Source organism: Rhea pennata, chromosome 10 (genome assembly GCF_028389875.1).
Source record: "Rhea pennata isolate bPtePen1 chromosome 10, bPtePen1.pri, whole genome shotgun sequence".
Taxonomy (NCBI): Eukaryota; Metazoa; Chordata; class Aves; order Rheiformes; family Rheidae; genus Rhea; species Rhea pennata.
This window is the reverse complement of record NC_084672.1, coordinates 13,757,891-13,774,568: the sequence shown is the minus strand read 5'-3', so window position 1 is coordinate 13,774,568 and position 16,678 is coordinate 13,757,891. Positions and strand designations below refer to the sequence as shown.

At 39.3% G+C, this 16,678-nt stretch overlaps 1 protein-coding gene across 3 annotated transcripts in view; it reads right to left on the bottom strand.

The window, feature by feature from the left end:
* Positions 1–16,678, bottom strand: part of SCG3 (secretogranin III) — a 32,202-nt gene that overhangs the window by 15,257 nt on the left and 267 nt on the right. For 2 of the 3 annotated variants that reach the window (XM_062584146.1, XM_062584147.1), the window contains exons 1-8: positions 11,636–11,985; positions 10,944–10,996; positions 10,326–10,371; positions 10,016–10,231; positions 8,813–8,955; positions 7,748–7,909; positions 7,244–7,421; positions 5,320–5,436 (exon numbers count right to left, since the gene is read on the bottom strand). In XM_062584146.1, coding sequence (XP_062440130.1) covers positions 5,320–5,436; positions 7,244–7,421; positions 7,748–7,909; positions 8,813–8,955; positions 10,016–10,231; positions 10,326–10,371; positions 10,944–10,996; positions 11,636–11,720 — 1,000 coding nt within the window. In that variant the 5' untranslated portion in view covers positions 11,721–11,985. Of the gene's footprint in view, positions 1–5,319; positions 5,437–7,243; positions 7,422–7,747; positions 7,910–8,812; positions 8,956–10,015; positions 10,232–10,325; positions 10,372–10,943; positions 10,997–11,635; positions 11,986–16,678 lie in introns of those variants that run through there. The other variant, XM_062584148.1, reaches the window with a different exon arrangement.

The window sequence follows — 16,678 nt, the reverse complement described above, 5'->3', positions numbered from 1 at the left end:
ATCACCAAAGGGAAATTCAGAGAGGAAAAAACAATTAAAGATTTTAATGCTTATGTAGAGAACCTACAAAGGCAAGAAAGAGTTCTTTGAAAAAAAGGATGTTAAAAAAGAAGAAAAAAAGTATTATGCATGAATGGCTCCCTGTATGAAATACTGTCAGTATGTTTCATCTTCTAGGTCAAAATGAAGGGAAGAACAAAAGGCCCATGTGACACCTCATGTATCAACTGGCAGCCTCTGGCACTGGCTTAGCCACATCTCCCCTCACCCTCATTTGAGATCACATAGTCTGCATTAGGCAGCATTTGATTTTTGGAGGCAGTGAATAGGAGAAAGATAATGTCAGTCTGTGCTGTGACCTCTCTTTGCCTTACTCTCTTACCTACCTAAACAAATATCAGGATCAGACCTGTGCGCAGATAAGAACTTCAGGGATTAGTCAGTGCTCAGACGAGTCCTTGCCTCTCCCAAGGAAAGGCCAGACTGTGCACTGGCCTATGCTGGGGAAATTGCAGAGGTCAACCTTCATCAGAGGTGCAGCTGTGAAGAGCACCCAGCAAGAATGCCAGAGACAGAACAGTTATTCCGTATTCTTTAGCCTAGAGGGGCAGGGACATGTTGAAATCAGCATAGCACACTTTCAGGGGAGATCAGACTAGCATTTTCCCAATGTATGTTGGGCTTGGTTACAGCCTCCTCTGGATTCCCGCTAATTCCTCCATCCAAGAAAAGATCTGAAGGTGAACCTGAACGAGTTCTCTCTCTTCCATTTCCACTAGAATTTTTTCAGGTGGGTGCAATCCGGACCAAAGACAGTATTATAGTAAAGCAATATCACAGTAGTAACTTTAGAAAAAGGCCAAAACTAATGAGTCTATGTCTACCTAGATAATGGATCACCAATAAACCATTTCCCTATCACTACTGTGTCTTGCAGTTTGGAGTCTTCTTTTGAACTGCCCATTGAAAACAAATGGCAAGGGGGTAGAAGAGGTAGAGACATCTGTTCACATCCATTTCTAACCCACGCAATCTCCTACTCAGCTGTGGGGGACAGTGCAGCTTCTGACAGTGAGTCAGAGCCAAAGGAAGGCACTGTGAGAGGTGGCTTTGGTTTGGTCTAAGGGAGGAGGTAGTTGTGACTCAAACACTGCATATTGATGAGCTGGAGCAATTTCCCTTTTTCCCCTTCTAATTAAATGGGGTTTTGCTCCTAAACCAGCCTGCTGTAGGCTGCATTATATATGCAGTATCAAGGTGCAAGTCTCTCCACATATTTGTGAGACAGAGAAGTAACTCTGCTGACTGATAACAAAAATTTGTGCTAGATGCACTAGTCAATAAATGAGAATTCAACACCAGAATACAACATGCACATAATTAATTTATACCTCTGGGGTAATAATTCATTGGGTAACACAACTTGTATTTGGCTTAGATGGCAAAAGACAAATTCGCTACAAGCCTGCTCTTCTGAGCCATGCACAACAGGGAGAATATATTCACTGTATTGCATAAAAAGAATTTTTACACACCCACTAGTGCCTCTTAAAAATTTGCCTATTATCTTGAAAGCTTCATTTATACTATGGTCCACTAGGCTCTAATTGCAAATATTTCCTAGAATAGTTCTAAAAATCGCTCATTTTTTTTTAAGTGGGAGATAATTCATAACTATATCTGAACAAACTCGCAGAAAACCATTTGTTTCTGCTTCTAAACTTACCATATTAGTAATACAAATGTATTACAAAACTATAGTTTTCTTTACACTTTTTATATTTACTATAAACAGTGTTTTTACCAGGATGAGAGGAGACTGATATGCTTTCATTTTGGAATTAGCTGGAAGATATCTTGACATATGCAGGAAAATTCTCTCAGTACACAAAAACCTCCTCTTTGTGCAGTGTAGGGGAAGCATTTCATTAATCTTGCTGTTACAGATACATGCCTCTGACAGAGAAACTACCAAAACGAAGCCCAAGATGATGCTACTTAACAGACAGATAAAGAAAATGAAGTGTGATATTACTCACATACCAATATTCAAACAGTATACAATATACAAACAGTGTAACTGCGCAATGAATTCCTTATTCTGCTCTGCTGAAATCAGTGAATTCTACTATGGTTTGAATAGCACTTCCTTTTGCCTCAAAGCACTCAGCACCAAGAAGGATACAGGCATTTTCAGTTCTATATGGGAAATTCAGTATCAGAGATTTATGCAACAGAAATTAATCTTTAAAGTATGAATGCAATGAATAATGAAATAAGTTATGCTGAATCAGTCTTAGTTTCTCTGAAAGCTTCTTGCTGCTTTCAGCTGGTCATTATGTGGAGGGATTCCAGCTCTTTCATTGCACTCTACTGCTGCACCTTGTCAATGGCAATCATTGTTTCAATAACTGTCCCAATTCCTTCCAAATACACAACCTGTTCAGGGATAATAGCCTGTTCCTCTAGCAGATTGGGGCAAGCAAGAAGAGTCCAACTGCTTCAGTAGCATTTCCTGGATGTTGACCAGGAGCCCACGAGTGGATAAGATGATACCACATCTGAAAGCCTATGCACAGGCTAGAAACATTCTGTGGGGCTTTCACTCCACAGAATAATTTGCTCGCAGTACATCAATATACGGCATCTATACTTAAGAAAGTAAAAAGTGATAGATGATACTGGCATTCTGCCACCAGTAGGGCAATTAGCAAGTATGATGTATTTCAGCTGAGTGCACATTTTACATGAGTTTGTTCTAGTCTCTCTTCAATGCTTCCAGAGCTATACTTCCGTAAGGTGTACTGTAAAAGCTACACAGGACTTCTGTTTTATGTACATGTATACATCATTCCTTCTTGTTTGGGTTCTGTGTTATAGGTTATATTTACTATATGGAAGGCTTTTACATATGTATTGTACACAATGTATGTGACTATCATCACACGCTAAATAATACTGAATGTGTGTATTAAATCACAGACTTCCTTTTCCTGTATTTGTATGTGTGTACATGTGTGTTTTTCTTGCACCAGAGTAGCTAGGTCCTTTGTAACTTAAAGTTAAATCTAATAACATCATTCACTGCAGCAGCAAGATTATTTTCCTGCTGAGCAGGATTCAGTGATGATGATGACATAATGCTGTGGTTTCCAAATCCCAGACCAGATGTTACTCATACATGCATTCAAATTCACTGTCTCTGCATCCACGTGAGAGGCACAAAAGCAAGACTTGATTCAATAAATGATTTATTATTTTGAATGTATAATTCAGGGACATAGCTTCCACATGGCTTCCGCCATAAAGTGGAGAAAAGTAATTTATGTAGTTTCCTGATGTAATAAAACAATGAGAAAATATAATCCCACCTGACCAGATACAGTATTTTCCATCAAGTAGCATGAGATCTGCTTGCTGATTCTGAATTGAAGGAACAACTATCAGCTGCCTTTTTTTTGTAACTATTTCTTTCCTCTGAAAGATACTCAAACTAATTCCTATATGGATGAATATAACTGTGCATCAATAGCCTAATTTAAATGGCACCCAGTAACACATTACCTATTCAAGTATTTCTGGGTATATTATGTTGTAACTTGTAGTTGAGTAAGGTGGCAATAAAACTGCTGCTATGCTTACAGCTACTATAAGAAACTGATATTCTTCTGGGCTTGCTACCCTTGAACACTTGAGAATATTAGCTCATAAATGAAGGTCAAATTTAAAGTAATTTCTCAACATCAAAGCTAAAAAAGAATACCACAGATGCAATTTGAGACCTGTGAGAAAGCTTTTTCCACTACAGTAAGTTGATGGAGTACAAAATCCATCTCTCCATAAATCACTAGTTTGCAAAGCATACTTTTCTGGCTGCATCCCTTGATAGTCTTATTTTAAATCTAGACCAAATCAGACCTCCAAAATTCTTAACCTAATCCCTCTGTACTATGTCATCATGGCAATTTATTTCCAGGGTTACAGTATTTATTTAATCAATGTAAAGCCAACGTGAACAAATGCCTTAAGTTTTAGTAGGCAAAAATGCATCCCTAGTGTAATTCCATTGATCTGAGTGGTCAACATTAGCCTGTTAAGTTTCAGCACAATAGTATCAGTGAGGGCAGTATCTGCTCAAGCCATATTATTTTCTTTCGTAACTTCATTGCATGCTGAAACTGCAATGCCTGAAACCAACCACTTCATTATATGTAGTTCTCCTTACACAGGCAGCCAGAGAAATAAAGCCCTTACTTGTCGCATAAGTTGTCCAAATATTCCAAAATTCAAGGGCTTTCACAGAAAAAGAAGGGGAGATAGGATCAGAGAGAAAATGAATTTTTTAGAGAGGAGGTGCAATCATGCACTGAATGTGAATCATGAGTCACTAGACTTTTTGCAGCCAAGTAATGGATAATCAATCCATACAGTTACAGTAGGACCAATTAATCATATACGTGCAACAAGAAGCCTACAAAAGTCAAGAAAGATCATTGCCACACCTACCTCTGTGACAGGCTGATCTGTGACAAGCTGAGAAGTTGCCCTGATGTAAACAAAAACTTATCAGGCTAACCCAGACCAGGAATAATACAGAACAAAAAAATGTGGAGAACTTATGTACAGGAACTCTTCTTCTGTAGCCTTGGTTTCTTAACTAGAAAGGTTATGAACAGTTAATATAAAAGGGTTTATAAAAGCCAAAAGGAGAAAAGCACGGGAGAAAACAAACAAACAAAAAACAGATTGTTCCAAAATCTCTCTTCAGGAAATTATAACAATTTTGAAGTCTGCATAGCCACAGACTCTAAAATGGATCTAGGAAAGACATCTTCAAAGGCTATTCCTGTACTAAGACTTAAAGCTTTCCACAGACGGAGTTTTACTTGGTAGAAGACCAAAGAATTACATCCTGTGTACTCTAGCTATGTACAAATGACAGATTAAAGGTGCTGAAGCATAGGATTCCTTTAAAAAAAATGTAGGTGCCTGACCCACCTGAATATTATTGGAATAAAATGCTAATCTTTCTCTGATATAATGCCATGAAAATCAATTGAGTTGCACAGGTGAGAAAGTAGAATAATGCAATATGGCATACTTTTAAATCCACATCTGATAAATAATCTTTCATTCATTATGTGGAAATATGGAATTCAACATTGCTATAATGAATGACCAATCATTAAAAAGTGCAGCTTTAACATTTTGAATTAACAAGCCTGAAACAGAACTTGTAAGAGCAAGGAAGACGACAATATAATTATCACTGTTGGAAGAGTAACAACATAGAATTAATAACATTATTGCATAAATTACCCAGATAGGAAACTCCTTCTTCTGGTGTGATTGTTCCATATTTAACCATCATCTTCACAAAATCAATCAGGGTTTTCATGATAGTTATCAAAGTCTCCTTTTCTTTTGCCTCTGTCTCTGCATAAGGGGACAAAGTAAAAGCAGTCAGAAAGACTTAGCTCTGTACACTCTTTGCACAAATATATTTCATAAAAAGATGACCTAATCACTATAAAGAGAAGGTTGTGCTGCATTAGTGAGGAGAAATGCTAGATATTCTCCTTCAAAATGCTCCTGCAAAGTGTACCTGAATATACCTTAAAACTTCGGGGTGACTTGACAGAGTTCAAAGAGTAGGTCAGTGCATGAACAGTTTTCTACATTCTGTATATTTTTTTTAGATTTATCTGTGAACTACCCATAGACAAGTAGTTTTCTACCAGCTCTGTAGCACAATGATAGTTCAGAACCCCTTTCTACAAGACCTATGGGTTCACTGGCAAAAATATAAAGTGTCTCAAATGAGATTGGTATAGTGCACAAAATCATGACTCACTTACTGGGAAAACATATTTTTGTTTACACAGTTGGCAGGATTGTGACTCTAGAACAGGATATGAACGATGATTTTTCACAATAAAATCCATCTTTCTTACCCATATGTACCTCTGACTATCATCACTTCTGCTTCTTAGCAGCTTCTTAGCTTTCAACTGTGTTTTACCTGCTGGACAACATTACTGCTATTCTTGCAGTAGCAACATGGAACTCCCTAGCACCACACAGCCACACAAGCTCTACATACCAGGTTAGCACTGAAGGACCCAAGAGAGCCCATTGGGCACTGTCTGGCAGGGACAGCTGGAAACAAACTCCCAGCCTTAGAAGAGAGCATAGCCCCTTTGGAGAGCTGCTAAACAGGTTTTTTAACCTGCAATTTAACATGCATCTGTAGGATGCAATTGACTCTTCTCTCCTCTCAGTTTGATACAAGCTGGCAGGTAAACAGCAAAAAGTGAGAGACAAGGCAGAGACATGTGCAGCCAATGGGGCCCAATTCTGTTTGCTTGATACTCTGTGGAACCCAACACATTCTTCTGCTTTGTGTGCAGAAGAGAAAAACTGGCATGCAAAGCTACCAAGAGAAAATTAAAAGAACAAGAAGAATGAGAGGTTTCCAGATTCAATTTGGGAAAGGATGCCCTCAGGTTTCTCTTTGTAGGTCTCCACTCAAATGTTTAGGGGGACAGTGTGAGGAAAGACTAAGGATCCTGCAGGACAAGGAATCTGCAGACTAAATTGTTGCTGAGTGTACTGAAGAGAGATGGAGATGGTATGCTGGCTGCAGAGAGTAAGAGTGGGTAAGAGACTGAGCATGCTGACAAAAGGGCTGTGGCAAGGTGCCATAATCTTGCCTGTAATAGCTGGAAGGCAATAATGTCTAGCACCGGAATAGGAAGAGACGGGCAGAGCTCTCATTGCAATAAACAGCAAACCTGTGGTTTGTGAAAATACTAGGAAGCTCAGACTCATTTACTGGTACTATCACTGTGAGGATTCTATTGTTGCTTACTCGTATCTCCCTTGGCTTAGGAGACAAGGATATTACTGGAAAGGTCTCTGGAGAAAACAGTTTGCTAGTTTTTTATTATATCCTTACAGGAATGAAAAGAATTCAGGAGTCCTGAATCATGCAGCCCAAAATGGGAAGGATTTCATAGGTCACACAGCTTGCAGTCTTGAATACAGTTATTCCCACTTTTGCCATACTCACTAACAAAATGAGTTTCTGTTATGCATCTTAAAAAACATTCTTGAAGCACAGGGTCCATTGCAAATGCAGAAGCTGTAGGGAGGGCAAGGGAAAGGAGAGGGAGAAAACGGGGAGAATCTTCATTTTCTATATCTCTTTCTAAATTCTTCTATAAATACATAAAGAGCTCACCTGAATTAAGACTTTTTAACAGGGCATAAAAGTTTGGGAAGTACTGGAGGTCTTCAAAATTATCTTCAGAAGGCAGCTCATTTCTTCTTTCCAAGATACTAGATGATGGCCAGGTGTTATCCAGCGTATCATCAATTTCTCCATTAACGAAACTATCCTGATCAGCTTTGCTTGGTGTCTCCACAAAAGACATTAAAAATTCTATAAGCACATTGCTATTAGTGATGTACCTAGAGCAATATAACTACAGTGAATAGCATCATAATTTTCTACCAACATTTCCTAATTATGAGATAAAGACTAGTTACTTTCTCAAAGTTATTTCAGTTTGGGATCTCACTGAAACGTTAAAGTAAATCATTATTTGTTTTTTTTATCTAGTGGAATTTCTTTAAGAATTTCTTTAGTTTCCAGATTGAAATAATTATTCCCTAAAGCAAATCAGTGTATTGGTCTACATGCACCATTTGGCAAGTGAGTCAAAACTATTAGCTAAGAAATTACCATTTTCTCCTGTTGCTTTTCTTTTGTATCACTGTCTGCTCTGCTTGGAGGATAATCAAAATCTTCAGACTCCTTCTCACGATCTTTTGCTTCATTTGCAATTAACTGCTGTAAAACCTCTGCCACTTCATCTTCCAGGGTATAGGCCTGGCTTTCTGTAATCTGTTAAAATATTCAGAGGCTATAATGTATACAGTGTTTAACACACATGGAAAAGATGGAGCTCCAACTGACACACACACAACACACAAACACACGCACATTCCACAATGGATATATATCTATGTACAATTGGATAACTATACTAGAAGGCAGTAACAGAGAAATAGAAAATGCACACAGTTTTCTATGGCATCGTCAAAATGTTTTTTTCTTTTTCCTTTGTAACAGCTGCCACCTGAATGAGAACTCTATCATGCGGCTGTCCCACACACATTTCCCTTTGTCATCAGTGTGATTTAGCATGCAACAGCTAATTGGAAGATCTGGTACAGAAAAGATAAAGTTAGTAGCCTGAAATATAAAGATTCCATACTGCAGTGGTTAAAACCATTAAGACATTCAGAGGTCAGGGTTGGACCCAGTTTTGTTATAAATCAGTAACAATGAGAATAGATCAGTAACAATGGATCCTCAGCTAATCAGCATCATTATATGTCCACTGATGACAGTAACTAGCATGTGGATAGAAATGAGCTCGGACTGTTCTCCATAAACATCCAAAAGTAATTGATAATACAATTCAATGAAAACCAAAAGACAAATTAAATGAAAAATGAGGGCAAATACAGGAGGAGTGCCATCAGTGAATGTTTTCTTTACATTAGAAATGTTCTGCAATTTGACAGATTTTGTTGCAAATTCATCACAGGAATAGCAATAATATCGCAGGACAAAACTAATGTGCAGTGTCACAGCTGAGCAGAGAAGCTTGCCTTGAGCCTGAATCATATTCTTCCCCATTCAAGTCAGCATCATTAGCCGTTCATTTTCATAAATGCAATGTTCTGAAAAAGAGCATCAAGCCAGCCCACAAAGCAACCAAACTATTAACAGGAAACTTACCAGACCCAGATTTAGAAGTTTTGAAACGATCTTGTCAAACACTCCTCTATCATTTTCCTCATAAATTCTTGCAGCAATTTTTTGGACAATGTCTTCAGCAGTCAAAGGAGTGCCATCTAATTGATGGAGGCCATCTGGATCATCTAAAAGGATTACAATTTAACTGTGTGCTGACTGTCCTATTTCATTTGGATCAGACATCTTGTAAAAAAATATCTGCCCATATCTTTTCCTCTTCAGAACAAAGTCGCATTCTTTCCTCACATGTTAAGAGTATACTTTGATACATGCTTTGCAATGCGTTACATTATACCCAATGAAATGTTCTTAATATCCACTTTCCACATCTGAAAAAATGTTTTTCTGACTGCATCTTTTGAAAGAGCACAGATAAATATCCAGAATATTTTTTCTATAAAATTTTTTGTAGAAAAATATGTAAACGTGAGAGTACATTGCTCATATATGTCTTCTGCTTATATATATCTTCCTGGTATTTATTTTCATTCTATGGCTACTTAGAACAAAGCAGGTCATAACAAGCATATTATGTTCTTGTATGGATTTCAACAAATTAAAATTTTAATTTACTTATGGTAAATATCATCATTATGACTAATGAGAAAGTGAGTATGACAAGTAAACTTTGATCTGTGATCATACTTTGATATAATTAAAAATTTCTGGAGCTAAATGCTGCTAACAATTCTCAGAGGATTCACTATAAGACAATTAACTACTCCTGTAGTAAAGGTAATATTCTTTGGCCTTCAGCACCTTCTCTTCTGCTAGTTTTCTGATGAGGAGAACTATCTAACAGACATGACACTTGGAACAAATACAGATAATATGGATTTAGTGCCATATAAAAGTGCTTTTCCCTTTCAAACAAAAATGAATATATTTTCATTTAAAAATGTGTCTCACTTTCTTCCTACCAAATCTAAAGCTTTAAAAAACATAATGCAAATTACATGGTTGGATTTTCCTCCATGGAAGATGATTGTGAAAATCAACAGTAGTAAATCTTCTGTGCTGTATTTTAAAATCTAATTGTTATAAAACAAACTTCTAAAACTGAAAGTAATTGAAATTGTACTTCACTGATAAATACAGTCTGCATGCAGCTGCAACAACCATGACTGTAATCAGTTTGCAAGAAAATTCTATTCTAAATATTACTGAAAAATGGTTACAGAATACCTTGAAATTTATAATCCAGTCCACTCTTAGTAGAGTCATAGTCATCCACAAGCCTGCGGTTCTTGGTGGAGTCTACATCATCAGTAGTCAGTTTCTGTCCATACAAGGAGCTTCTAATTGTCTCCCTCTCTTTTTCATTCCTTTCTCTTTCTGCTACTGACTTTAGTAGATTCAAGTCATCAACAAAGGAATAATTTCTGAACTCTGGCTTGTTTTCTGAAAAATTTATTAATAGACATATGACATAAAATCTTATACCTCTTTGAATACCATTAGGAAAATCAGTATAAAACTAGGAAAAGTGTTTTACCTGCTGGAACTATTTTCCTATTCTTGTCTGCCTCAGCTTCAGCAATCTGATATACACAAATAAAACATACAAACAAACAAGAAACGTGGACAAAATAAGTAAGTACACTAAAATTTACGATCTCTTACTTTATCAATACCAGTAGAAACCTTAATGGCCAGTCTGCACTCTCAGTAAGAAGATTGCCTCAATGAGAACATCATGCTCAAACTCTTAGCACTTTTTTTGTCAGTACCACTATATCCTCTGATCAGAATCAGACATGAGAAGCTATAATAGACTTCCAATTTTAAGATAAATGCCAGTTGAGCTTTTCTTCTTCAACCCAAGCTCTCACTGTACTCCCTCACGATCTGAATACAAAGCGGCTACACACTTATGATCTATTGGAGCTGATGATCCACCTTTGGGATGATGAGGAGCAAAATTCTATATACTATTTCTTAAAAATTACTGAAACTTTACTTTGTACCCAAAGCTCACCCATACTAACTCTACTGATAAATCTATTTTTAACTTAGTTATTAAGCCATTAGGACATTCATGGTTCTGGCACCTGAAAGCTCAAAATATTATACAATACAAAGATTAGAGAACATTTTGAGTATTTTTATTTACCTGTTCCTCCAAAGGTCTTTCTACACTTAATTGTCTGTTGTGTATACCTTTATCTAGAATAAACACATATACACACATATATTCAATTATATGATGCATGTGACTACAAGAGCAGCATATTTTTTCTTAAATTACATTTTTTTCACATAAAACATTGTGTGTTAAATATGCTATAAATAAGTTCTTGTAAAAAAAATTCTGTGTTCCTAGAAGGTAATAAAATAAAAAAGGTAGCCAAGAAGGTTCTGAAAAACATATACCAGAAACACAGATATACACTGAACAACTCCTTTCTAGTAAGAAAACTCATAAATAAACTGGGGGAAAAAAACAGCGTATGAGAGTGACTAAAATAGCAGTAGCATAATCGGATTGGCATAACCAAGAGATTAAAAATCTGTTACATCCAGAATAGCAAGAGAGAGAGAGAGACTTGAAAATTGCTACAGAATAGATGAAAACATTGCTTGGAAAAGAATGTAAAGATTCATAGCCTTTCCTTCTAGTAGCCCCTACTTCTTCACTTTAATACCAGATTGCTATTTCAGTGGTCCAGTTTCTCCAGCTAGGAGTAATTTCTTTAGGATCTAATTGCTTTTAGCCAAGTGAAACTAAAGTTTTTACTCTCCTTTATCGATCCCCCCGTAAAACTTTCCCCATCCTGCAGAAAGGGCGCTAATGGAGGTGCTTACCTTTGCCTCCGGGTTTCGGGAAGCCATGCAGCTGGCTTGCCATCAGCGACAGCACCTGCACCGCAACCGCCAGCTTGAGGAGCATCCTGCTGCTGCCCAGCCCCCTCGAGGCGAGCCGGCTCAGCGATGGGGCCGATGCCCGAGGGGATCCCCGAGGCGCCGCCGCCCTTGCGCGCCCCCGACCGCAGCGGGCGTTCAGCGGCGCGGAGCCCCGCTCCGGCGGGCGCTGTCCAGCGCCGCGGTGCTGAAGTCGCAGGAGCAGAGCCCGCTGCGGAGCCCCGGGCAAGTCGCTGCCGTGCGGGCTCGGCCCCTGCTCCCCGCGCCCGCAGCAATGGTCGAGCCCGGCCGCGCCGCCAGACCCGGGCAAGGGGGAGGAGACGGGGGAGGGCCGCGGCCGGCGGAGCATGCGCGGCCCGCTCCGCTCCCGCAGCGGGAGGCCCCCACGCCGCCGCCGCCGAGAGAGGGGCCTGGGCCAGCCGCCAGCGACGTGGGAGGCGCCGCGGGGCGACTTCGGTTGAACACCGCAGCTTACTGCGGGACAGGCTCTAAGGACCGGCGACGGGAAAACGCGATCTGCTCGGCCAGCCCCAGGGCACTGCCGCGGGGAAAGCTTTGGTTTGGAGTCAGCTCAGAAAAGCTGAATGGGCTACACCCGCTCTTTAAGCTATAAAAGTGAAATTAATTCCTGTACAGAAAGCCTAGGAATCATTTAAATCTCATTTAAACCCTTTCTACAGGGATGGATTGCACAACAAAGACACAGTCATCAATTATTCTTTTTACTATAGAGAGGACACCAAAAGTTAGGGGGCACATCTTGCTCTGTTAAATTTAGAATTAAAAAAGCAGCAGCCCAAATTAGAAAAAGTGTGTAGGCTAACCACGAATAAGCATTTTTATAAATTTAACCCTCACAGACACAGAATAGTAATGAATCCCTAAATATCTGAGGAAGACATTTTCCCTCTTCTCTTTATGGTAGGAATAAAGGATCATGACAGTACTGTGTTCAGAATCCTATAGATTCTGTTTCCTTACCATTTTGATAAAATACTGATGAGAGCTGATGCTTCCATTTACATCAGATACACTGTTATAAATTAATCCACTGGTAATCCAATGGTCCACAGCTATTAAAAAAACTTTCAGAAACACTCTGCTAAACCTAGAATCCTTATCTAGAGTATAACTCCTATTCTTGGAGCTGTACCAGTTAGGAATTATAGAATATTTTGGATAAAAAAAAAAAGTTCAAGTATAGTTGTATATAAAACTGCCTTATTAACATCATTGCCTGGCAATCTACAAGGAAAAAAATTACTATACTAAACGGAAACTTCCTTCAGTTTAGAAGCACAGAAGGCAAGGAATTAAACTGAATGCAACTAGCATCTTCCAAGAAAGAGTGTATAGACTATCAACTTCCTCTGCCCTCTTCAGCAAATATATACACTTATAGGAATCTTTAAACTAGAGAATATACTGATTTAGAAAAATAAAAAGATCAGTTCTTATTTTAATGTGGCTTGATTTTCTACCTCAGCTTTAGCTTACAGGTTTGTATTAATTCAAAAGGTCCCTGCTTATCTAATATTCTCAATATTTCAAAAAATATGTAATTCTCTTCATTACCCCTACTGACATTTTATTTCTATCTCACTTTTAACATTTCCATTTATAGACCATACACATTTAGTCATTCAGATAGAAGTCATCACACAATATAAAAGCAGTAAATGAACCTTAAGCATACCAAAATCAGGCTAACTGTAAGGTGGTGAGGTCAGAAAAAAACTGTCATTGGACAAAATACTGCAATGAAGTTGCTGGTTAAAATATATCTATTTAAATGATATGTCTATATATTCTTCTTGTCTATTGTGAGATGTCTATTTGTATCCAAATGCATCTATTTTACATGATACTTTTCTACTTATGTGATAAACATGTTTCTAGTTATGTTAAATAGTTTCTTTATTATTTCCTAAGGTTTATTTCCTTAGAGCTAAATCACTCCCTTTTTGCTAAGCCTCTCTAACATGAAATGATGCAAGACTGTAGGGGCTGATGGTACGGACAAAAAGTAATCCTAAGCTCTGCTTTCATCTGAAGAAAAGTATCCGTTACAACTGCTGAAACTGTAAGCTAAAAATATCCAAGAAAAGCCAAATCTAAAACTGCAGACACAAATCATTTACAAGTTCTGTTAGGCAGAGTCAACGCACTCACAAACACATGGTATTAAGGGCAAGGATAGAGCACACCTGCAGTGCCACAGTCTGGTTTTGAACATTTGAACCAGTGTTCCATACAAGTGTGCTCATAAACTCACATGACATGTGACAGATGATACATAATCTCTGCTAATTATCATAAAATATGTTTAACCATAATAGAAAAATCACTATGTAAAGGTGCTGTCTTTGTTTGTTGCTAGATCTGTTTTCATTTGGCATCATTTGCTTGTACTACTACACACTCCTCTTCACAGTGCAGAATCAATAGTGAAGAGCATAAGCTCTTCTATTTTGAATTCTGTTTTGGCTCATGCACAACCAACCCATTTTCTATTCTAGAACTATTTATTTCCAGTAATGATTCATGAGCCAGAAAGAATACCACTTGCCTATCATAAGCCAAGACGAATTTGCAGGAATAGCAACTAGAATGTTTTTTATTGTAGCAAGCATAGCTGATATAGAGCCTAGAGAAGTAATTGAAATACAGCCTTTGAGTGCTATTTTTAGTTGTTTTATAACCACACTTCAAGGCTTTTCATCTAATTAGAAAAGCAGAAAAAACAATGCACCTTGCCAACTTTATGCTTAGGTGGTAGAATTTCCTTACTTTTGTGGATTTGATTTTTCTGCTTATGCTGACATTATGCTAAACAATACATTAAATAGTCTAATATTTGAAAAAAAATCATAGGAAAAGTGCTACTGGAGACATTTATCCAAGACATCAGAAATAAGTATAATCATCTGACAGTAAGTCATGCATCTTACATGTGCACTACGTGCACAAATGTGTGTGCTCTATGAATAGTCCTCTTGATTTCAGTGCAATCATCCATAGCATCATGCACAGGTCTGAGTGTTCACATTCAACAAGTCATTTAGCATACAGCATCTCTTTGTCTACTACCTAAGGTGAAGAGGAGAACTCAAGGCTCTGGAAACAATACTTAAATAAATAAGAAGCCATTTAGATGGTAGCATTTATTCAAGTACCATCAGCTTTACTGGCAGTTTTTACCATGCCTGCTGAACTTACACTTCTGGCCTAGAAAGCTTAGAAGCTTTGTCAGCTTGTACAACATAAATACGATGCTTTTACATGGAGAATTCTTAAATGAGATATTCTTAATCAATGTATTTTTTAAAATAAATTTAGAAAATCCCAGTATAAATCTTTTAACTTAGGTTCATGGAAATGCCATCTTCTTGTATTTTTAAAAACTACAGACCTAAGTTTGTTCCTACATGGCTTTTTTTCCCTCATAATAAATCAATTTAAAGCTTCAAACTTCAGCTCAATTTTCTGATCAGACATACACTGGAGAGAGAGCAATACTTCATTGCAAACATATAGCTCAAAAGTGATTACCTATTTTTTCTTCATGCTACCAAAAAAAAAAGAAACACCCTTATGTTGAGACACAAACTGGAAAAATTTCAATTAATTTTGATTCAGAAAAACAAGTATAAAAGTTGTACATGCATTTCTGAAACGTAATTCAGCCTATAAAAATACCTCTATACAGTATCAGTCTGCTATTATTAGCAAGGTGATTGACTAACAGATTCAAGCAGCACCACACATTTTCCTTGCTCATAAAGCAGTGAGAGAAAAACAGTTTTGTTAAAAAAAAGTCTATCTGAACACATCTTGCTGCAGTTGTTTGAAGATTTCCTTACATGGGTTTGGGAAGACGTATTCTATGATCTCTGACAAACATGACTATTAGATGCCCTTTTTCCCTTGTAGGATAATATAAATGTCAGGGTTATCCGGGAACATTCTTTTCTGTGCCTGTCATTGTTTGGGGGGGAATACCTGGTGCTGTCCTAGACATGTAGTTTGTACGTGAGTAAGAAGGCTTATCACAGTGTTTCAGAGCAGATCTGCCTGTGTCTAACGAGCAAAACAAGAGGATTTCTGTGATTTGAAATCACTTCCCTAGGAATCAAACGACCAAAAAAGAACAAGGCTTCCATTCATTTAGCACCTGCAACTATTCCTGTTCAACCGTGGCCACTTAAAACTAATCTTAGCTCCAAAGGCATGATACTACAAAATGGCAGAAACAACATCCTGAAAAGCTAGACAAATCTCTAATTTTTAACCTTATTAATTCAAATCTTATTTTTCATGGGGAGAAATCCTGGGTTTTGTGTCTTTTGAAAAAATCGTTCCTTTTGAAAAAGCAACGAATACAGAGGCAGCACTCAGGAGCTATGTCCCGAAAGCCCTACCAAACCGAAAAACGCTGGCTGACGCGAACAGCACCGTCCAGAGGAACGGAACAAGCGCTACCGCTTCCCTGGTGCTCCAGCTCCACCTTCCGGCGCAGCGGCCCGGGGCGGCCTCGGAGGCGGCCCAGCCCGGGCCACTGGCCCGGCGACTTCGGGGCGGGGGCAGGGGGACACAGTCCGGCGCCGGGAGGCTCCTCCCGCCGCGCCGCGCAGCGGCTGCCCCTCACCGCGCCGCGGGCAGCCTTCCCGCCGCCGCCTCAGCACGGCGCGGCCGCGGCACGAGCCCTTCCCGCCCTCCCGCCGCCGCCTCAGCACGGCGCGGCCGCGGCACGAGCCCTTCCCGCCTTCCCGCCGCCGCCTCAGCACGGCGCGGCCGCGGCACGAGCCCTTCCCGCCCTCCCGCCGCCGCCTCAGCACGGCGCGGCCGCGGCACGAGCCCTTCCCGCCCTCCCGCCGCCGCCTCAGCACGGCGCGGCCGCGGCACGAGCCCTTCCCGCGCCGCCGCCTGCGCGCGCCCGGCGGCCGCTGGCGGCGCCCCCTGCTGCTCGCTCGCTGCCGCGGGGCG